The following is a 20,024-nucleotide window of genomic DNA, read 5'->3' as shown; positions in this document are numbered from 1 at the left end:
AAAGAAGGCAACTTAGGTACACAAACATGATGGTCTTAGAAAATAAAGACTCGCCCTGGCCAGTTGCCTCAGTGGTAGAGTATCAGCCTGGCGTGTACATGTCCTGGGTGTAATTCCCAGCCAGGGTACACAGGAGAAGCACCCATCTGCTTCTTCATACCCTTTCCCCTCTTGTTTCTCTCTCTTTATCTATCTCTCTCTCCTTCTCCCCTCCTACAGCCAAGGCTCAATTAGAGCGAGTTGGGCCCAGGTGCTGAGGTTGGCTCCATGGCCTCCACCTCAGGCGATAAAAAATGGCTTCAGTTACAAAGCAGGAAGGGCCCCAGATGGGCAGAACATCACCCCCTAGAGGGCTTGTCGGGTGGATCCCAGTTGGGTTATATGCAGGAGTCTGTCTCTACCTCCCCTCTTCTCACTAAAATAAAAGATAAAAAAAGAAAAAAAGAAAAGAAAGACTCACTTTCAAGGGGTGAGGCAGGTGAGGCTGGGAGAGATAGAATCTAATGGTTTTCCCCTTTCTTCTTTCTCTCTTCTCCCCTCATTAATTTACTCTTTCTATATATTCAAGCACACAATATGTCAATAATTCTGTCTCTTGGCAAAATTCATACTCCTAACCATCCCTGAACTCTCAGAAAGCCTTACACAATGTAATTCATGAGACTTGAAAGCTATTAATATGCTCTGGTCTTATTAATATGCATTCAAAAAAATAAATACCAGTCCAAGAAAAAAAAAAGTTGAAACAGAAAAGTAAAAAGTAAGGTAGAATTAATGCTCCTCAAAGCGAGGTGATAAGCAAAGCCAGCCCAAGGTGTGTTCTCTTCTCTGGGTTCACCTAGAGACTGCCCAAATGGCAGTATCCACTTTGGCTATGGTTACTTCTCCACCTAATCAATTCAGGTCCAAGTTATCATCTCCTATGCTGCTATAATTTCGACACAGAACAACTGACCAGAGCAGCATTCTCAAGAGAAGATGAGCAGCACGACACCCCTGAATGCTTTACCGTCACTTCTTGTGCCTGATCATCTGAACTCAACTTGGCCTCTAGTCTTCTCTTAGATCATCTTCCCCAGACTCCCTAGGACTTCCCAGACCCATGTATGTGAAGTGATAGAATTTAAACAAAAACAAATTGTCAAAGATAGCTAGAAAATATTCAAAACTATATATGGGGTCATGGGGCATCATAATAATATCCATATATCTCTAAAATGATGCAGACTGTGTGAGCCATAAAAAAATAAGTTGTTCCTTTTCATCTGAGAAAGAACCAGGCAGCCCAAAACTGTCAGAAATGTTGGCCCATTGAAGTTCGACTCTGGAGTAGCCATTCTACTGAGTGGTAAGTCACTCATATCCACTCAAAAATCTTCATTGTAATGTTACTAGAAAATTAACCAGTATCTCCATGAAACTTCATCAAGGCAGATTAATATCCCATGCAAATGCAAAGAAAAAAATACATATAGCCTGATGTGTTATATGGCCAAGAAGACAAATGATTTGGAAGTAATAGGCCTTTCCAAAAATGTTCAATTAGACTAATAACTGATTATGATGCCAATGTATTTATTGAACTATTAGGAAAAGGGCACCAGAACGGGGAAGAAGAACAGACATAGGCCCAGTGGAAGCAGTCTTATACATACACAAAGTATGCATCCATACTCAAACAGAAGGAAACCTAAATAAAAAGCCTGTGCTGTAAAATAAAGACAAATTCTTGCACCAAGCTGACCGAAGATGTTCTGGGGTGGTAGAACCCGTATTATCTCTACTCAGGAATCAAACAGCATTCACATCCACCTCCTCTGCTCTCATTCAGGATTCTATTAATGAAGGATCTCACTGCATGGAAAGGCAACCATACCAGCTGATGCAAAGTATCCCAAGGCCTCGTGAGCAGGCCCGTGGAACATTAGTCTTCCTGAGGCCAATAAGGTGAGGCTATCAAACAACTTGAAGATGGAATAACGAGGCTGATGAATGGAGAAGATGATGGTTCGTCCCTGTTTAGACATCCTAAGGTGAAAGTGAGAAAATAATGAGTCGTTAAACATCTGAGTCTTATACTTCTTGGTAAAACAAACAAACAAACAAACAAACAAAAATCTTTATTACTGCCCTGGACAGGTATCTCAGCTGGTTAGAGAATCATCCCAATATGCCAAAAATCAGCTTATGCAAGGAATGCATAAATAAGTGGAATAACAAATCAATGTTTCTCTCCCTCTCTCCCTTCCTCTCTCTCAAATCATCATTAATTTTTTAAATGATTCCTGCCTTTAGATTATTTATTCCTAGTTCAACATGATTTTCTCTTACTAACTTCTCATCCCATGTTATCTCTCAGAGAGTTAGAGTACCTAAATTCAATGACCACAAACAGTTCAGAATCAACTACAACATTAATTAAAAATGCAGATTCCTGGACTGTTTTCCCAGACCTACTGGGTCTATGGAATCCATATTAGAAAAAGGCACCCAGAAACCTTGTAACTATACTTAAGTTTGAGAACTTAGTATGGACTGAGTGTTAAAACAATGTTTGTAGTCCCATTCTCATTGATAGCTGAAGTCTTCAAGTCTTTAGGAATTGGAATTCATTCTTCTGTTCTAATAATTCAATTAACATTACTGATTACTTACTATGCCTTCTTTAAATGCTTTAAAAATACTCACATCTGAATTTTTACAATATTGTTACAAAGCAGTCATAAGACAATACTGACAGTACCAACAGTATTATAGACTTTATTGTATAGACAAGGTCTAGAAGGTCATGCAACTGGCCCAAGTTGTCACAGTTGGTATATGCAGGGCTACATTATGATGGCCCATGGCCAAAGCATTACTAAACTACCTTTACACAGGATTTACTACTTAAGGATATAAGAAACAAAAGCTAAAATCATTGTTCAAAAACTGTTATTACTAAATATATTTTATAAGAAGAATCACTTCAATTGAAGCATTTTCTAAGTACCTACAATATGCTAGCAATGTGTACAAGTTTATTCTGCCTTGAAGAGGATCAAGCCAGTAAATATGAATACAATGTAGAAGAGAAGTAGCTCAGGATCCCTTGTAAATAAAATAAGAGACTATAACCTAGTCTGAAGATGATATAAGACAGTGTCAAGGGGCCCAGTAGGAATAAGCCATAAAGGAAAAGACTAATCAAGGTGAAGGAACACACAGAACACAGTGTGCAATAACAAGGTCTATTTAGGAAACCACAAGTAGTTCAGTGTCATTGCAGAGTTGGTTTGAGAGATGAGACTAATGAAAGAGACTGCATCAAAAAATAAGGCTATATTTCACCTGTGATAGTGCGATAGATAGAGCATCAACCTGGGATGCTGAGGACCCAGGTTCAAAACTGTGAGGTTGCTCGCTTGAGGATGGGCTCACCAGCTTGAGCACAGGATCATCAATCAACACGATCCCAAGGTCGCTGGCTTGTGTTCAAAGGTTGTTGGCTTCAGCTCCCAGGTTGAGGCATGTATAAGAAGCAATCAATGAACAACTAAATTGATGCAACTACAAGTTGATGCTTCTCATCTCTCTCTCCCTTTCTGCCTCTCTCTCTCTCTCTCTCTCTCTCTCTCTCTCTCTGTCTGCCAAAAGAAAAAAAATAAGGCCATGATAAATCCCTTTATTCAGAAGCTGGAACTTCAGTCAGTAGGCCATAAGGAGTCAGTAAAGGACTGGAATCAGGGAAGTGGATTGTTCTGAGAGCCTGGCTATTCTAAGTGTGGTCTGAGCACCAATGGCATCAGTAGCAGTATCTCCACTTAGAAATAGAGAATCCTGCAGAGCTGCAAGGACAGAATCTGCATTGTAACAAGACCCCAGGTGATGAGTGTGCAGTGGAGCTTGGGAAAGATTGAGCTAGAGCTCTCCAGAATGAAGAAAGATGCTTATGTGCTAACTAGTCCAAACATAGTGAAAAATAATTACAGTATTTTTATCAAGTCATCATCCTTCTAATGAACATAATTTAACAAAGTTACAGATAATAAAAATATCACAGATGTAGTCTCTAACTGAACTTAAACCCCAGACCCATTACTTGGCATTTTCACTTACATGTGGAATTGACATCTCAAACTTAAAATGTCTACAATCTCAACATCTTTCTATCTTCATGTTTCTTCATGTTTCAGTAGAATGTGAGAAAAGAATAATAAAAATAGTGCCTGACCAGGCAGTGGCACAGTGGATAGCATGTCAAAGTGGGGTGCAGAGGACCCAGGTTCAAAACCCCAAGGTCACCAGCTTGAGTGCGGGCTCATTTGGCATGAGTTCAGGTTCACCAGATTGAGCACAGCGTTACTGGCTTGAACGCGGGATCATAGACATGACCCCATGGTAACTGGCTTGATCCCAAAGGTCACTGGCTTGAAGCCCAAGGTTGCTGGCTTGAGCCCAAGGTCTCTGGCTTGAGCAAGGGGTCAGTCACTCATTCTGCTGTAGCCCCCTGGTCAAGGCACATATGAGAAAGCAATCAATGAGCAACTAAGGTGCTGCCACAAAGAATTGATGCTTCTTATCTCTCTCCCTTCCTGTCTGTCTGTCCCTATCTATCCCTCTCTCTGTCTCTCTCTCTCTCTGTCTCTGCCACACACAAAAAAATAGAATAATGAAAATAGAAAACCACCATTGTGTCACACTACACTGACACACTAGGTGGTGTATTTGCTAAACCTTGTATGTGGAGATTTGATGAAGAACAGGATATTGGCATAACACCCCATTATCTCTTCTGACTAAATACTAATCAATTACAAAGGGAAAACTAGTTATTTCATAGCAGAGAAACCCAGCAGAAACAAACATGACCAGATGATGACGGTAAACATAAACCATGATGGGAGAAGTCAAAACCATGCAGCCCCTGATGTTATACACCAGTGGTAGTCCCTACCGCCCACTAGTGGGCATTCCAGCTTTCATGGGGGGCGGTAACGGAGCAACCAAAGTATAAATAAAAAGATAGATTTAACTATAGTAAGTTGTTTTATAAAAATTTATTCTGCCAAACTTAGCGAAAATCCGACATAAAGTACTTGGTAAGTAATTATTATTATATACTTTAATTTGCTGTAACTCTGCTTTATAAATTTTTTTTTTACAGAGACAGAGAGTGAGTCAGAGAGAGGGACAGACAGGGACAGAGAGACAGGAATGGAGAGAGATGAGAAGCATCAATCATTAGTTTTTCAATGCGTGTTGCAACACCTTAGTTGTTCATTGATTGCTTTCTCATATGTGCCTTGACTGTGAGCCTTCAGCAAACCGAGTAACCCCTTGCTGGAGCCAGCGACCTTGGGTTCAAGCTGGTGGGATTTTTGCTCAAACCAGATGAGCCTGCACTCAAGCTGGCGACCTCAGAGTCTCGAACCTGGGTCCTCTGCATCCCAGTCCAACGCTCTATCCACTGCACCACCACCTGGTCAGGTAGCTTTATAAATTTTATAAAGTAAAGTTACTTCCCTACTTTATAAATCACCATTACTGTGGAACCAGTGGGAGGTTAGAAAATTTTACTACTAACAGAGATACAAAAGTGGGCTGTAGGTATAAAGAGGCTGACTACCCCTGTTATACACCAAGAACACAGCATCATTCTGTGTTGTCCCTGCCAAGAGTCATGGTCTGATCCAGCTATGAGAAAACATATTGAATGGACTGAAGTTCAGAGACACCCTATGAAATGTACTCTTGAATATGGGTGAGGCTGTGAGAGTCAAGGAAAGACTGAAGAACAACTTCTCAGGCTTAGAAAAGAGTATTTGTTGGAGAGAATCCTGAGGTTGAAAGGAAAGAGCTCCTCTGAGAACAGCTGCTGAGGTCTGATGGCAGTCTGTGGATTGAATGACAGCAATGGTATCAGTGTGATTCCTGGCTGGAGGGTGTGCAAGGTGATAATGTAAAAGAAGTGCCCTTATGTTTTAGAATAACACTCCAGAGAATTTAGAGACGATAAGGAATGATGTAAAAACAAAAAAGTCATGGGACAGAAGGAAAGCAAAAATTGAATGCTAAGAGTTGGGAAATCTAGGTAAGTGACATTGAATTTCTTAACACAATTCTTGTATCTTTTCTCTAGGATTGAAACTTTTTTTCTTTTAAGTGAGAGGAGAAGAGATAGTGAGACAGACTCCTGTATGCGTCCCCAACTGGGATCCACCCAGAAATCCCCATTGGGGCTAATGCTCGAATCAACCAAGCTATTTTTAGAGCCTGAGGCTGGCCTATAAGCTATCCTCATCACCCAGAGCCATTGATTGAACCAAATGAACCACTTACTGTGGCAGGGGAAGAGGGAGAGAAGGGGGAGAAGGAGATACTTGCTTCTTTTATTTGTCCTTACCAGGAATTGAACCTAGGATGTACACACATGGCTGATACTCTATCCACTGAGACAATTGGCCAGGACAAGATTAAAACTTTAAAAAAATTAATATCAAAAAAGATGTCAACAAACATTTTCTTTTTTTAAGTGAGAGGCAGGGAAGAAATGAGACAGACCTCTGCAGATGCCCCAACCAGGATCCGCCCAGCAAGCCCCCTTCCAGTGATGCTCAGCCCATCTGGGGTCATTGTTCTGTTGCTTGGCAACCGAGCTATTTCAGCTCCTGAGGTAAGGCCTTAGTGTCATCCTCAGTGCCCAGGTCCAATTTGTTTGAATGAGCCATGACTGCAGAGGTCAAGGAAGAGAAAGGTGAGGAGTGGAGAAGCAAATGGTTGCTTCTGCTGTGAGCCTTGACCAGGAATTGAACCTTGGACTTGCACATTCCAAGCCAATGCTCTACCACTGAGCCAACTCGCTGAGTCAAACAGCCAGGGCCTCAACAAACTTAACTTTTGATATTTCTCCAATTACCATGATCCTCTCAGACTTTCTCTTTCTTTCTTTCTTTCTTTCTTTCTTTCTTTCTTTCTTTCTTTCTTTCTTTCTTTCTTTCTTACTGTTTATTTTGAGTGAGAGAAAGGGAGAGAAGGAAAGAAGCATCAACATTGTTCCACTTAGTTGTGCACCCATCGATTGCTTCTCATATGTGCCTTGACCAGGGGTCCAACCAGTGATCTTGGGTTTGTGCCAGTGACCTCAGGGTTCAAACTTGTGACCCTGGCATTTGTGGTTGATGCTCCATCCACTGCACTACCATAAGTCAGACCAGCCTTCATTCTTTTTGTTTTAAATTTATTTATTTTTATTTCTTCTTTCTACAGAGAAAGACAGAGAGTCAGAGAGAGGGATAGAGATAGGGACAGACAGACAGGAATGGAGAGAGATGAGAAGTATCAATCATCAGTTTTTTGTTGCAACACCTTAGGTGTTCATTGATTGCTTTCTCATATGTGCCTTGACCGTGGGGCTACAGCAGACTGAGTAACCTTTTGCTTGAGCCAGCGACCTTAGGTCCAAGCTGGTGAGCTTTGCTCAAACCAGATGAGCCTGCGTTCAAGCTGGCAACCTCGGGGTCTCAAACCTGGGTCCTCTGCATCCCAGTCCAATGTTCTATCCACTGCACCACCACCTGGTCAAACCAAGCTTCATTCTTTTTTTTTCCAATTTTTAATAATTTTATTTTATTTTTTAATGGGGTGACATCAATAAATCAGGTTACATATATTCAAAGATAACATGTCCAGGTTATCTTGTTGTTCAATTATGTTGCATACCCATCACCCAAAGTCAGATTGTCCTCTGTCACCTTCTATCTAGTTTTCTTTGTGCCCCTCCCCCTCCCCCTTTCCCTCTCCCGCTCCCCCCTCCCCCCATAACCACCACACTCTTATCAATGTCTCTTAGTCTCACTTTTATGTCCCACGTACGTATGGAATAATGCAGTTCCTGTTTTTTTCTGATTTACTTATTTCACTTCGTATAATGTTATCAAGATCCCACCATTTTGCTGTAAATGTTCCGATGTCATCATTTCTTATGGCTGAGTAGTATTCCATAGTGTATATGTGCCACATCTTCCTTATCCAGTCATCTATTGACAGGCTTTTTGGTTGTTTCCATGTCCTGGCCACTGTGAACAATGCTGCAATGAACATGGGGCTGCATGTGTCTTTACGTATCAATGTTTCTGAGTTTTGGGGATATATACCCAGTAGAGGGATTGCTGGGTCATAAGGTAGTTCTATTTTCAGTTTTTTGAGGAACCACCATACTTTCTTCCATAATGGTTGTACTACTTTACATTCCCACCAACAGTGTATGAGGGTTCCTTTTTCTCCACAGCCTCTCCAACATTTGTTATTACCTGTCTTGTTAATAATAGCTAATCTAACAGGTGTGAGGTGGTATCTCATTGCAGTTTTGATTTGCATTTCTCTAGTAACTAAAGAAGATGAGCATCTTTTCATATATCTGTTGGCCATTTGTATTTCTTCCTGGGAGAAGTGTCTGTTTATGTCCTCTTCCCATTTTTTTATTTATTGATTTTTTTAGAGAGAGAGGAGTGAGAGAGAGAGACAGAGAGAGAGAAAGAGAAGGGGGAGGAGCAGGAAGCATCAACTCCCATATTTGCCTTGACCAGGCAAGCCCAATTTTCGAACTGGCGACCTCAGTGTTCCAGGTCGACGCTTTATCCCACTGCGCCACCACAGGTCAGGCCCTCTTTCCATATTTTTATTGGATTGTTTGTTTGTTTGTTGTTGAGTTTTTTGTATATTTTAGATATTAGGCCCTTATCTGAGCTCCAACCTTCATTCTTTAATTCTTTTTTTTTTTTTTTTTTTTTTTTTTGTATTTTTCTGAAGTTGGAAACTGGGAGAGACAGTCAGACAGACTCCCGCATGCGCCCAACCGGGATCCACCCGGCATGCCCACCAGGGGCGACACTCTGCCCACCAGGGGGCGATGCTCTGCCCCTCTGGGGCGTCACTCTGCTGTGACCAGAGCCACTCCAGCGCCTGGGCCAGAGGCCAAGGAGCCATCCCCAGCGCCCGGGCCATCTTTGCTCCAATGGAGCCTTGGCTGCGGGAGGGGAAGAGAGAGACAGAGAGGAAGGAGGGGCGGGGGGGTGGAGAAGCAAATGGGTGCTTCTCCTATGTGTCCTGGCCGGGAATCGAACCCAGGTCCCCCACACACCAGGCCGACGCTCTACCGCTGAGCCAACCGGCCAGGGCCAACCTTCATTCTTGGTAAAAGGAAATGCCTTTTCTTTTACTCTATTCTTTCATTTTTCAAGCCCCAAATCCTCGAAGTCATCCTCTCAGTACACCCCACATCTAGTTCATGAGCTAGTTTGTTGGGTCTATCTTCAGAATAAATACAGAATTCATCTACTTCTTACAGTCTCACCACTACCGTGCTAGTCAAAACTACAGTCACATCTCAGCTGAGCTACTACAGGCAGCCTCTTGTCTGATTACTTTGCACTTGCCCTTGCCTATCTGCTGTCTTTTCTCCACACAGCTGCCACGCCTCTCTTCTAAACTCTCTAAAAGCTTTCCATGTCATCTAGGGACAGTAAGGCCAGAGTTCTTTTTCAGTGGCCTGTATATAACCTACTGCCCAGTCAATTCCATCTCATGTGCTATTCTAACTATTAAGGACTAAATTTTGTATCCCTCAAAATTCATATGTTAAATTCCTAAGCCCCAGTACCTCAAAATGTGACTGTATTTGCATCAGTGGATGAGTGGATTAAAAAGCTGTGGTACATATACACAATGGAATACTCTGTGGCTATGAATAAAGAAGAAAATCTTATCTTTTCGATGGCATGGATGGATCTGGAAATTATTATGCTAAGTGAAATAAGCCAGGTAGAGAAAGACAAATGTCATATGATCTCACTTATGTGTGGAATCTAATGAACAAAGTGCACTGAGGGACAGAATACAGTCATCCCTCGCCATATCGCAGTTCACTTTTCGCGGTCTCACTGTATTGTGCATTTTTAAATTGTATATATCTAATTTTGTATCGTGCATTTTCCACTATATCTTGGGATTCTGGGGTATATAGGTATTTTTACATATTTATTATTTTAATTATTTTTGTGATAAAATAAGTGTGGGAAACGTTAATAACAGTGTGGGAAAGGTTTATAAGAGTGCGGGGAGGGTTTATAAAGTTTTAAAATATATATAAGTAATAAAATAAATATAAGATCACTATTTCATTGGTTTTTGCCTGTTATAGGAGGTTCTGGAACCTAACCCCCATGATAGACAAGGGGCCACTGCAAAGCAGAGGCAGGGTCACAGGGAGCAGAGGGACAGCTGTCAGAGGGAAGAGGGATGAGAGGATAGGATCAGAAAAGGTGAAGGGTTTAGTGAAATTATATATACATAACAGAGATACAGATAACAGGACAGGAAGTCCCAGAGGGAAGGGGGGAGGGAGCTAAGGGAAGGGAGAAAAGGAAGAGTAATGGGGGACACAGGGGTGGGGGTGAGGGTGTTATATTGAGTGGGACACTTGAATTTATATAAGACAATAAAATAAAATTAATAAAAATTAAAAAAAGAATCTTCAAAGAGGTAATTAAGGTTAAAAAAGGTCAGAGAGGTGAGCCTTAATTCAATAAAGACTAGTGTTCTTACAAGAAGAGAACAGGACACAAATACCGAGGCAATCTGAAGACACAGTGAGAAGACAACTACCTCCAAGGAGAGAGGCCTCTGAAGAAACAATCCTGATGATAGCTGGATCTTGGACTTTTCACCTCTAAGACTGTGAAAAAAATAATTTCTATTGCTTAAGCCACCCAGTCTGTAGTACTACATTAGGCAGCCCAAACAAACTAACTCACAAATCAACTTTCCACTCGCCTTAGGCCACTAGGTTCCATTCCCTCAGGCCTCTTGAGTTCCAAACACATTTGGACTGGTCTGTCTCAGGGCCATTGGCTGTTCCCTCCAATTAGAACTCTCTTGCTCCAGACATCCAGAGCTCACTTACAGCTCCAATGGCACATCACCGAGGTCTTCTCTGAGCATCTTGCTGCATAATATGGCACTTCCCACCCCCACCACATGCGTCTTCCCTACACGCTTACCCTGCTTCAGTTTCTTTAAAACACTTTTATTTGTTAATTGACTATTCCCCTCCAACAAAGAAAAGAGTAATGTGTGTTGTGCTTACTGCTGAATCCCCAACACCAGGAACAATACCTGGTACATAGTAGGTCATCAGATACAGCAAAAATGTAAGGATAGTGTTCCCATAGCACTTACCTCTTCAGGAGCAAAAGGACAGCATTTGCTGTGCTTGAGTCTAAGCCAGTTGTGGGCTCATCCAGGAACAAGATGGATGGATCGGTGATGAGCTCCATTCCAATACTAGTCCTTTTCCTTTCTCCTCCAGACACACCACGGATGAACTGAGTTCCAACCTAACACACAAGTGTTATCATTATTAACAACAACAACCACAGCCACTACTGTCTGTCGTGCTCCTAACACGAGCTAAACCTGTAGAAGCACTTTATTTCATGTCCTCATTTATTCTGAACAGCAAATAAGTGAGTACTTGGGAGAAGAGGTGGGATTCTCCTACTTGGACAAGCAAGCTGAGGCTCAGTTCACAGATGGCATGTTGCTAAGCCTCGTATCACATGCAGGCTTTAATCAATTCTACATGTTTCTTATCAAGTCAGATATCTAGATTTAATATCCTAAGTTAGAACTTACAGACATGGCCCTGTGTAATCACAGTCTAACAAAGGAGATAAAGATAGGAGAGGGCTAGGTGAAAGGTCTATACAGCTAGTACTCAACTTACGACCACGATTGGTTCTGACAGACCTGTCGTAATATGATTTGGTCATAAGTTGAGTAGGCTATATGTACAGTACTGTGAAATGATGTTATAAAAATCTTTAAGTCATACTTTATTATAATTTTCTTTCATTATTGTTATATATCATAATTATCTTTGTTTATTTTATGCCATTTGTATCATCTCTACACCATTTTGTTTCTTATTTTTACATTCGTCAGGTTTAAGTCGTGGCTAGCGATTGTGGTCATAAAGTTGAATGGTCGTAAGTTGCATGGGTCATAAGTTGATCAATACCTTTAATTTATTAGTCTCCTTACACCCCTCTCTTTCTCTCCCATGAAAAAAAGTCCTCAAGTGTACTAAAGAGCTGGGCCTTGGCAGCTAAGAAAGTTCAGTTTCTACCATCCACATCAGCACTTCTTAAATCACCATAAAGCTCACAAAACTGACCCTGTCTATACCCCAACTCACCACAGAAATCCTGACTCATTTTTTCAGACAATTCAGAAGGCAGGGTCTCAGTCTTTTCAACCAGTTAGCGTCACTGTGTGTGGTTGGGGAGCAGGAAGAAAACAATTCTTTTTTTTTTTAAATGAGAGGACGGGAGCTAGTGAGACAGACTCTTGCATGCACCCAGACTAATATCCACCCTGCAACCCCATCTGAAGTCAATGCTTGAGTACAGAGCTATCCTCAGTGCCTGAGGCTAACATGCTTGGACCAACTGAGCTATCCTCAGCACCTGGAGCGAACACTCAGAACAATCGAGCCACTGGCTGTGGGAGGGGAAGAGAGAGAGAAGGGGGAGAGTGAGGGGGAGAAAAGCAGATGGGCACTTCTCCTGTGTGCCCTGACCAGGAAGTGAACCCAGGACATCCATACGCCAGGCTGATGCTCTTTCCACTGAGCCACTGCCAAGGGCCATCAATTCTTATACCAAGAATCTTCGAAGAGATAACAATCAAATGCTACTCATGTCCTTGATTAGATTCTATAACAATTGAGCTATAAAAGGTATTTTTTATATTGGATTTATTGGGGTGACACTGGTTAACAGAATTACACAGGTTTCAGGTGTATAATTCTACAACACATCATCTGTACACTGTATTGTGTGTTCACCACCCCAAGTCAAGTCTCTGCCCATTACTATGTATCTCCCTATACCTTCCTCTACCTCTCTCCCACCCTGCCACCCCCACCCCGCAATCACAATAAAAGGCTTTTGGAAACAACTGAAAAACTAAATAAATATGAACTCTATATAGCTAATATTAAAATACAGTATTATTGGCTCTTCTCCCCCAGGAGGAGTGCCCGGCAGGGTTCCTTTCTTCCTTTCAATAAAGCCTGTTACTCTTGTCTTTAGGACTCCCATGGATTCCAACATTTGGTGCCGAAACCCGGGACAGGGTACTAACTGCCTGGACGATCCCTCTTTGCCGTCCAAACTTACAACCAGGGAAGCAATGGGCAGCGGCAGCTTATCCCGGGCTTACTCCCTGATTCTGTTTGGACGTGTAATTGTGGGTTGATTGGCTGGCAGTCTAACGCTGTCCTGAACCCCTGCTGGACCAGAAGGTAAGGAGTTTCTCCCTTCCCCTTCCCCGGTTGGCCTCTAAATTTCTCTAAAAATACCCCTTTCTGGTCGGACGGTTTTCTCTGACACGCCTCATGTTTTGAGGGGTTTGACTCAGTCTCAGTGGACTGCACGGAAGACTAGGCACCTAGCCAAACCTCTTCACTCTCTCGGACTTCTCGTCCTCGGAGCTCCCTGACAGGTGGTGACGACCTCTATCAGGGACGACTCCCCCACACGGAGATTCTCTCCTTTTGGGACAGTGACAAAAGGTGGGGACTCCCCCTCTTGCTCACCTGTCTCCACTATGGGCTCTTCAGAGTCTAAGCCTTCCAACCAGACACCTCTAGGATGTCTCATAAAAATCCTCGCCAAATTTGGTCTCTCAGACCTCAAACCAAAGAAATTAATCTTCTTCTCTAACACGGCATGGCCTCAGTACAGACTAGACAATGACTCCCATTGGCCTGAAAACAGGACATTCGATTATAATATCCTAAGACATCTTGACAATTTCTGCCACCGGACGGGGAAGGCATCAGAAGTTCCTTACATGCAGGCTTTCTTCTCCTTTCTCTCCTGTCCTTAATTTCTGTACTTTCTGTTCTACACGCAGGCTGATTTTGGCCAAAGAAACCTCACCAAAAACCTCTGCTCCTAATCTTTCCTTCTCCGCAGACTCTCAAACTCACTCCTTCTCCTGCCTGACCCCCGGGGCACCCTCTCTCGGGACCCCTCTCTACTCCCTCAGCAAATCTTTTTTTGCTGGAGTTTCTTCCCTCCAGAAAGCCTCTCCCTTCACTAAATCCTGTTTTCTCATTCATCAGTCTCTCTTTCTCCTCCCCTGCTGGCCAGGGGCCTCTCCCTTCTCCACTGTGTTCTTCGTCCCCTCCCCCCTCCTCAGAAGCTGTGACTCTGGCTGCGGTGCCTGTCTCATCTCTGACCTCTCTTCCCTCCTTACAAACTGCAGTTCTGTCTGTCTCCTCTCCGACCCCTCCTCCTTCCTTACAAACTGTGACTGTGCCTCTTTCCTCCTTGCCCTCTCCTCTCTCCTCAGAGCTCTAAATCCTTTTGACTCCTCTGACCATGTGGTGCCACACCAATACTTTAACCTCCTTCTCTCCTCCTGCAGATTCTGACCCTTCTTCTTTCCATCCAGCTGCTCACACTGTCCATCCGTCTTTCTCTCTTCCTCCCCTCTTTGCTGGCAACTCCCTGCCATCTTGAAAAACTTAAAAAACAGAATTGTATATTAAGCTTTGTGAGTAAGTAATCTGTCTTGTCTCATTGTTTGTCAGAAAATATTTCTAGTTAATTGAAACAAGTAAAGCGCGCTCATTTAAATTCCTTTATTCATAATACGTGAAGTCTTTGTTTAATGTGTAACTGTGTCTGTTTCTAAGGCCCTAAACCAGTAATTACCCACCTCATAAACCAGGTTTACTCATCCCCATGGACTCTCCCTGCAATACCCCCATCTTTCCTGTTTGAAAACCTTCAGGAGCTTATCACCTCATACAAGCCTTATACCTAATCAATGAGGCAGTAATTTCTCTCCATCCAGTAGTCCCTAATCTCTACAAATTACTGTCACACATTTTCTCAAACACCACTCACTTCATGGTCCTAGACCTCAAGAATGCCTTCTTTACCATTCCTCTACACCCTGACTCTTACTTTCTGTTTGCCTTTACCTAGACACTAATGCAGCCCAGCAACTTACATGGACTATTTTACCCCAGGGGATCAGAAACAGCCCACACCTGTTTCGGCAGGCACTAGCTCAGGATTTAGCAGCATGCAATCTCAAAACTAGTACTCTCTTACAATATATAGATAACCTACTCCTCTGCAGCCCCTCCGTGCCTGCCTCAAGGAGACTCACCACCACCCTTCTTAACTTCCTCACAATGAAGTGTTATCCTGTCTTCTCTGCTAAGGCTCAACTTTATTCGCAGTCCCTAGTCTATCTAGGCATTACTTTAATCCCTACCACCTGAAGTCTCACCCTAGATCAAACTCAGACCCTTCAGTCTCCAACCACCTACCACCACAGATCAAATCTTTTCTTTCCTCAGTCTAATTAGGCTTCTTAAAACACTGAATTCCCAATTTTGCTCTCTTAGTCAAGCCCCTCAGTGAGATCTTCTGAGCATGGCTTTTAATATCTATAATGACCAAGGAAGTAACAGAAAAGGCAAATAAGGCCCAAAAGAAGTCAGGAAATACCAACTTTTGGCTCCCACGCCCTAAGGGGTTTCATAGCATTCTATCAAGGCCCTGCTCCAGAGTGGAAAGAAAGGTCATTGAACTGAAGCCTGCCAGGCTTCCCAGCCCCACCGGTTGACACACCTGTGCTGTGGAAAGAGGGACATGAGAAGGTAAGCTTCCCCCTTGCTCCATGGAGGGAGGGTTCAGTCTCTTCTAGCCCTGCTCCAGCTACCTGTGACCTGACCTTGCCCAGCGTGCTGGGAATTTCCACTGAAGGCCCAAGGACATCATTCATGAGCCTAGGTATTTCTTCCAAGTAGCAGATAAGCTAATCTCATTTCTTGTAAACACAAGGGCCATCTACTATGCCTTGCTTGAATATTTAAGTTTTATTTATCCCTCAAAGATCTCTACTGTGGGTATTGACAGTCTGATTTTATTGCTTTATTTAATGTTTAGTATCTCCTTTGTTCCTCCTATCTCAATGCCCCATGCCTATTATAGGCTGGGACCTGCTGGTAATTCCAGCTAGAAGCAGTGGTCACTAGGACTTAAACTCTAACTGCAAAGTGTAGAAATGTAACCTAAGTACTTGCAGGTTTTATAGGTCACTCAGCAAATTGTTCAAAGACTGTCCCAAGAGGCACTTCCAGCATTACATCACCCAAGGACTGACTTTCACATGGACAGGTCCACACACCGTGATCCTGACAACTCCCACTGCTGCTAAAATAGAAAAACGGCATGCCTTACTCCAACCACAAACCTGAAGCTGGTTGGTCTACATATGGCAAATATATGAAAAAACTAAGGACTCTTTTAGTCAGGCTTTGGGGAAAGGGAAACTAGGATAAAAAGAAAGTCAACTTGGTTGTCACTAGAGGTTAAAATTTTTTAAATCAAGAGTTCTGACTAGAAAGGTTATTGTATGGTTTTGATAATAGAAGGTATAAGGTATGAAAATACTTTTGAAAGAAAAAGGAAAAGCAAGTTGTTAGGAAGGCCAGTTATTTCTGGATAAGAAAGTGCATGAAAGTTGAAGGTTTATGTAAGTTGTAGAAGGTTTGTGCAGGTTGTAGGAGATTTGTACCGAGAAAAAAGAATTTGTACAGTCAGAAAACTGGTTTTCAAAGAATGTTTAATCAGTCACCCTAGCTAACAATCCTCTACCCTCCCCACTTATTAGGACAACTCTTTCCTCCACCCTGACCATCTGGAGCTCAGAAACAGAGAAACAAAACCGACCCCTTGTCCTTCCATTCTCTATTCACCTCTCGGCCTGCCTTACCAAATCAGGAACTTTCTACTCGTGTGGGAACAACACCTATCTGCGTCTCCATACTAATTAGACAAAAACCTGTACCCTAATCTATCTCACCCTAAATATCAACCTAATCCCACCCCATGAGCCTCTTCCAGTTCCTAATACACTATCCATCAATGTAAGGACCAAACAAGCTATACAGGTAATTTCTCTTCTTATTGCTTTAGAAATCTCTACAAAAGTAGATCTAGGGACAGGGGGACTAGCCACACTACCCTGTCTTATTCCTATTTACTCTCTCTCTCTCTCTCTCTCTGAAGCCCAGCGAATTCGTAAACATGGAATCAGTAGTTTCACACAAACTGGGTGTCTTACTATTGCCTTTCATTGGTCCACACACTCTCCTATTTATTTTTCTAACTTTTAGACCCTGCCTCTTACGTTTGTTTACTAGTTTCTTACAGAACTGCATGCAGACCTTCACCAATCAGACAACTGGAAAAATCTACCTAACCCTACACATCAACCCTGAAACCTGCCCTTGTGAAACAGAAAAATCTGAAACCCTATATCAGCAAACCTCCTAAATTCTATCTTTCAACCTCTACAGGTCCCCAAACCCTAAAGCTCTCCCATATTCCTGAAGAACTAGGAGAATAAATAGCAACACCTCTTAACGCTTCTCAGTCTTTTTCCCTTCACATAGTAAAAGGACAAGATCACTGGGTCTTCTTGGAGCCTACAAACGGACATGAAACATTTCTTTTAACTCAAACTAACTGCTCTCTCCAGATCTGCCAGGAAAAAATATCTCTAACTTTATCATGAAAGAACTTTCACACACACACCCCTATACAACCCTCCTTATCTCTGCATTGCTAATCTCCAAATACCTGCCTCTTTCTTTATTAAATTCCTACAGGCCAGGATGAGAGAAATCTCTAGGATTACCTACAATCAAATGCTCCTACACTCCTATTCCCCAGTACCCCAAGGAGAACTTCATGAGGGAAATATCAAATAGGTAGGGATGACAGCAGGAAGAAGCCGCCCCTCAGCCCGAGAAGTTCCCTCCTGAATGTTCTCCAAACCCTCTTCCTTTTTAACCACACATATTCAGTTCTTCTAAAAATTTACACCAACAGGTTCCCTGTCTCTTAAAATCTCCACATGTCCTCCCATTTGAGAGGAACCAGACCAGCATGTCTCACGAGGCTCAACCAGGAGACCATGTATCACCATGTCACTCTGTCCACTTGGCACTCACAGCAAGCAACTGACAATTATTACCCCGCAAAATTTTTTTACTTCCTCACTCAGGTTTTCAGAGACATCACCTGGTTCAGACCTCACAGCATGGAAATTGATGACCTCCTTAACTGGATGAGGGACTTGGCTTGGCAAAATTCCCTTCTTGAGTTCTCTCCACAAGAAGAAATAATTTTCTAATTGTTTCTCCTCTTTCTCCTCATCACCCCTCACCATATATTATAAAATTAATAACTGCCTTTCTTTTATATGTAACCACAGAGTCAAGAAATGATAGATACGTGAATTCCAAACTGCCCTCTTGATGTTCCGCTTATCTGTCAGACCTCACCCTTACTGGACTAATGACCCTGAGACAGAGGAATTCCAAAAAGTTGACAACCTGCCCCAAGGAGGGGCTCTGGACACACCAGGACTTTTGGTTCAACACCCACATGCTCGAAGCCCCCCAAGGAGGAGCATTCCGGACATACCAGGACTTTTGCCTCAGTATCCCCTCAGGCTCTCCCAAACACTATATAACTCGCCCCTAGTCTGTAACCTGTGCTCTTCTCCCCCAGGAGGAGTGCTCGGCAGGGTTCCTTTCTTCCTTTCAATAAAGCCTGTTACTCTGGTCTTTCGGACTCCCATGGATTCCAACAATGAGAGTTTTTTTTTATTATCAGAAATAGATGCTGAATTATATCAAATACTTTTTCTGCATCTATTGATATGATCATGTGGTTTTATCCTTCATTTTGTTTATGTGAAGTATCCTGTTTACTGATTTGTGAATATTGTACCAAGCTCTCATCCCTGAAATAAATCCCACTTGTTGATGGTGAAAAAAAAAATACAGTATTATTAATTTTGTTAGTTGGTAATAGTACTGTAGTACTGTAGGTAAATAAAAATAAGTTTTTAGAGATAAAATATGATATTTATAACTTTCTTTAAAATACTTCAGAAAAAAAAACCCTGAAGACAATATTGAATACCATGTTAACAACTCGGGAATCTAGGTGAATGTTATTAGGAATCATACCAGTATATTATTAATAATTATACTACAACCATATCATTACTATGGTAATCAGACTACTCTCTCTATAATTCTTTTATGTTTAAAATTTCATAACATGTGAAATTTTATGGATTCAGTCAATCACATATATTCTAAGGAAGTCACAACTGCCTTCAGCTTATTGTCCCTGGAAATCCATGCAAGAAACTCGGCAATGACTTCCAAACATAAAGAATGGAAAGCACCTTATGGGAAGACAAAATTAAGTAAAAAGCTCCTGAGCAAAGGGATCCAATCACTCAAAAAACAAAAATAAGAGGTTAATGGTAGCAGGTCAGACTTATTCTTCCAAATAAAATACAGCAAAATACACTTTACGTAAAAGACTGTCAGAAAGCATCATATGAAGCAGCAGCTAGCAGAATCCCACACTGTCATCCCCTCTAAGTAAGGGATGTCACAGGGGGATTAAACTAGAGCCATGACAACCTGAGAAGCTCATTCTCACCAAAAGCTTCAAATGCCTTCCCAGCAAATCTTCCGGGCTAGTCATCAACTGTAAATATTCACTCCTTCATCTCATTGCTTCTTCCTGATCCTGAACAGCCCACACAGGAAGTGGTTTTGTTACTCTTGCCCACAACTGTCATCTATAAAACCTAAGGGAGCCCAGCACAGGACAGTCTGTAAGCAACACTGGCAGGAGGAAAGGTGAGAGGAAGGGGGGAGGGGGGATGGGAGACAAAGTGCCGCAAGACCTTGGACGCTACACAAACTAGAAATACACACTGATTTCACTGAAAATAATTTTAGAAGACAAATTACAGCAAAGTGAATACAGAGGAATTTTCATTGTTTATGAAATATATCTCCAACACAACAGAACAAAGTTCCCGGGAGGAAGAGAGGAAGAAAAGCTACAGGGGTGAAGAGA

The 20,024-nt window shown here is 42.2% G+C and overlaps 1 protein-coding gene across 6 annotated transcripts in view; it reads right to left on the bottom strand.

Moving 5' to 3' along the window:
- The window catches only part of LOC136337612 (broad substrate specificity ATP-binding cassette transporter ABCG2), a 136,905-nt gene that overhangs the window by 30,216 nt on the left and 86,665 nt on the right, over window positions 1-20,024 (bottom strand). For all 6 annotated transcript variants that reach the window (XM_066279077.1, XM_066279081.1, XM_066279079.1 and 3 more), the window contains 2 exons: window positions 11,218-11,375; window positions 1,877-2,028 (listed from right to left, as the gene is read on the bottom strand). In XM_066279077.1, the coding sequence (XP_066135174.1) occupies window positions 1,877-2,028; window positions 11,218-11,375 (310 nt within the window). The remainder of the gene's footprint in view (window positions 1-1,876; window positions 2,029-11,217; window positions 11,376-20,024) is intronic.

Source organism: Saccopteryx bilineata, chromosome 5, assembly GCF_036850765.1.
Source record: "Saccopteryx bilineata isolate mSacBil1 chromosome 5, mSacBil1_pri_phased_curated, whole genome shotgun sequence".
Taxonomy (NCBI): Eukaryota; Metazoa; Chordata; class Mammalia; order Chiroptera; family Emballonuridae; genus Saccopteryx; species Saccopteryx bilineata.
The sequence above is the reverse complement of the archived record's forward strand: the minus strand, read 5'-3'. Positions and strand labels throughout refer to the sequence as shown.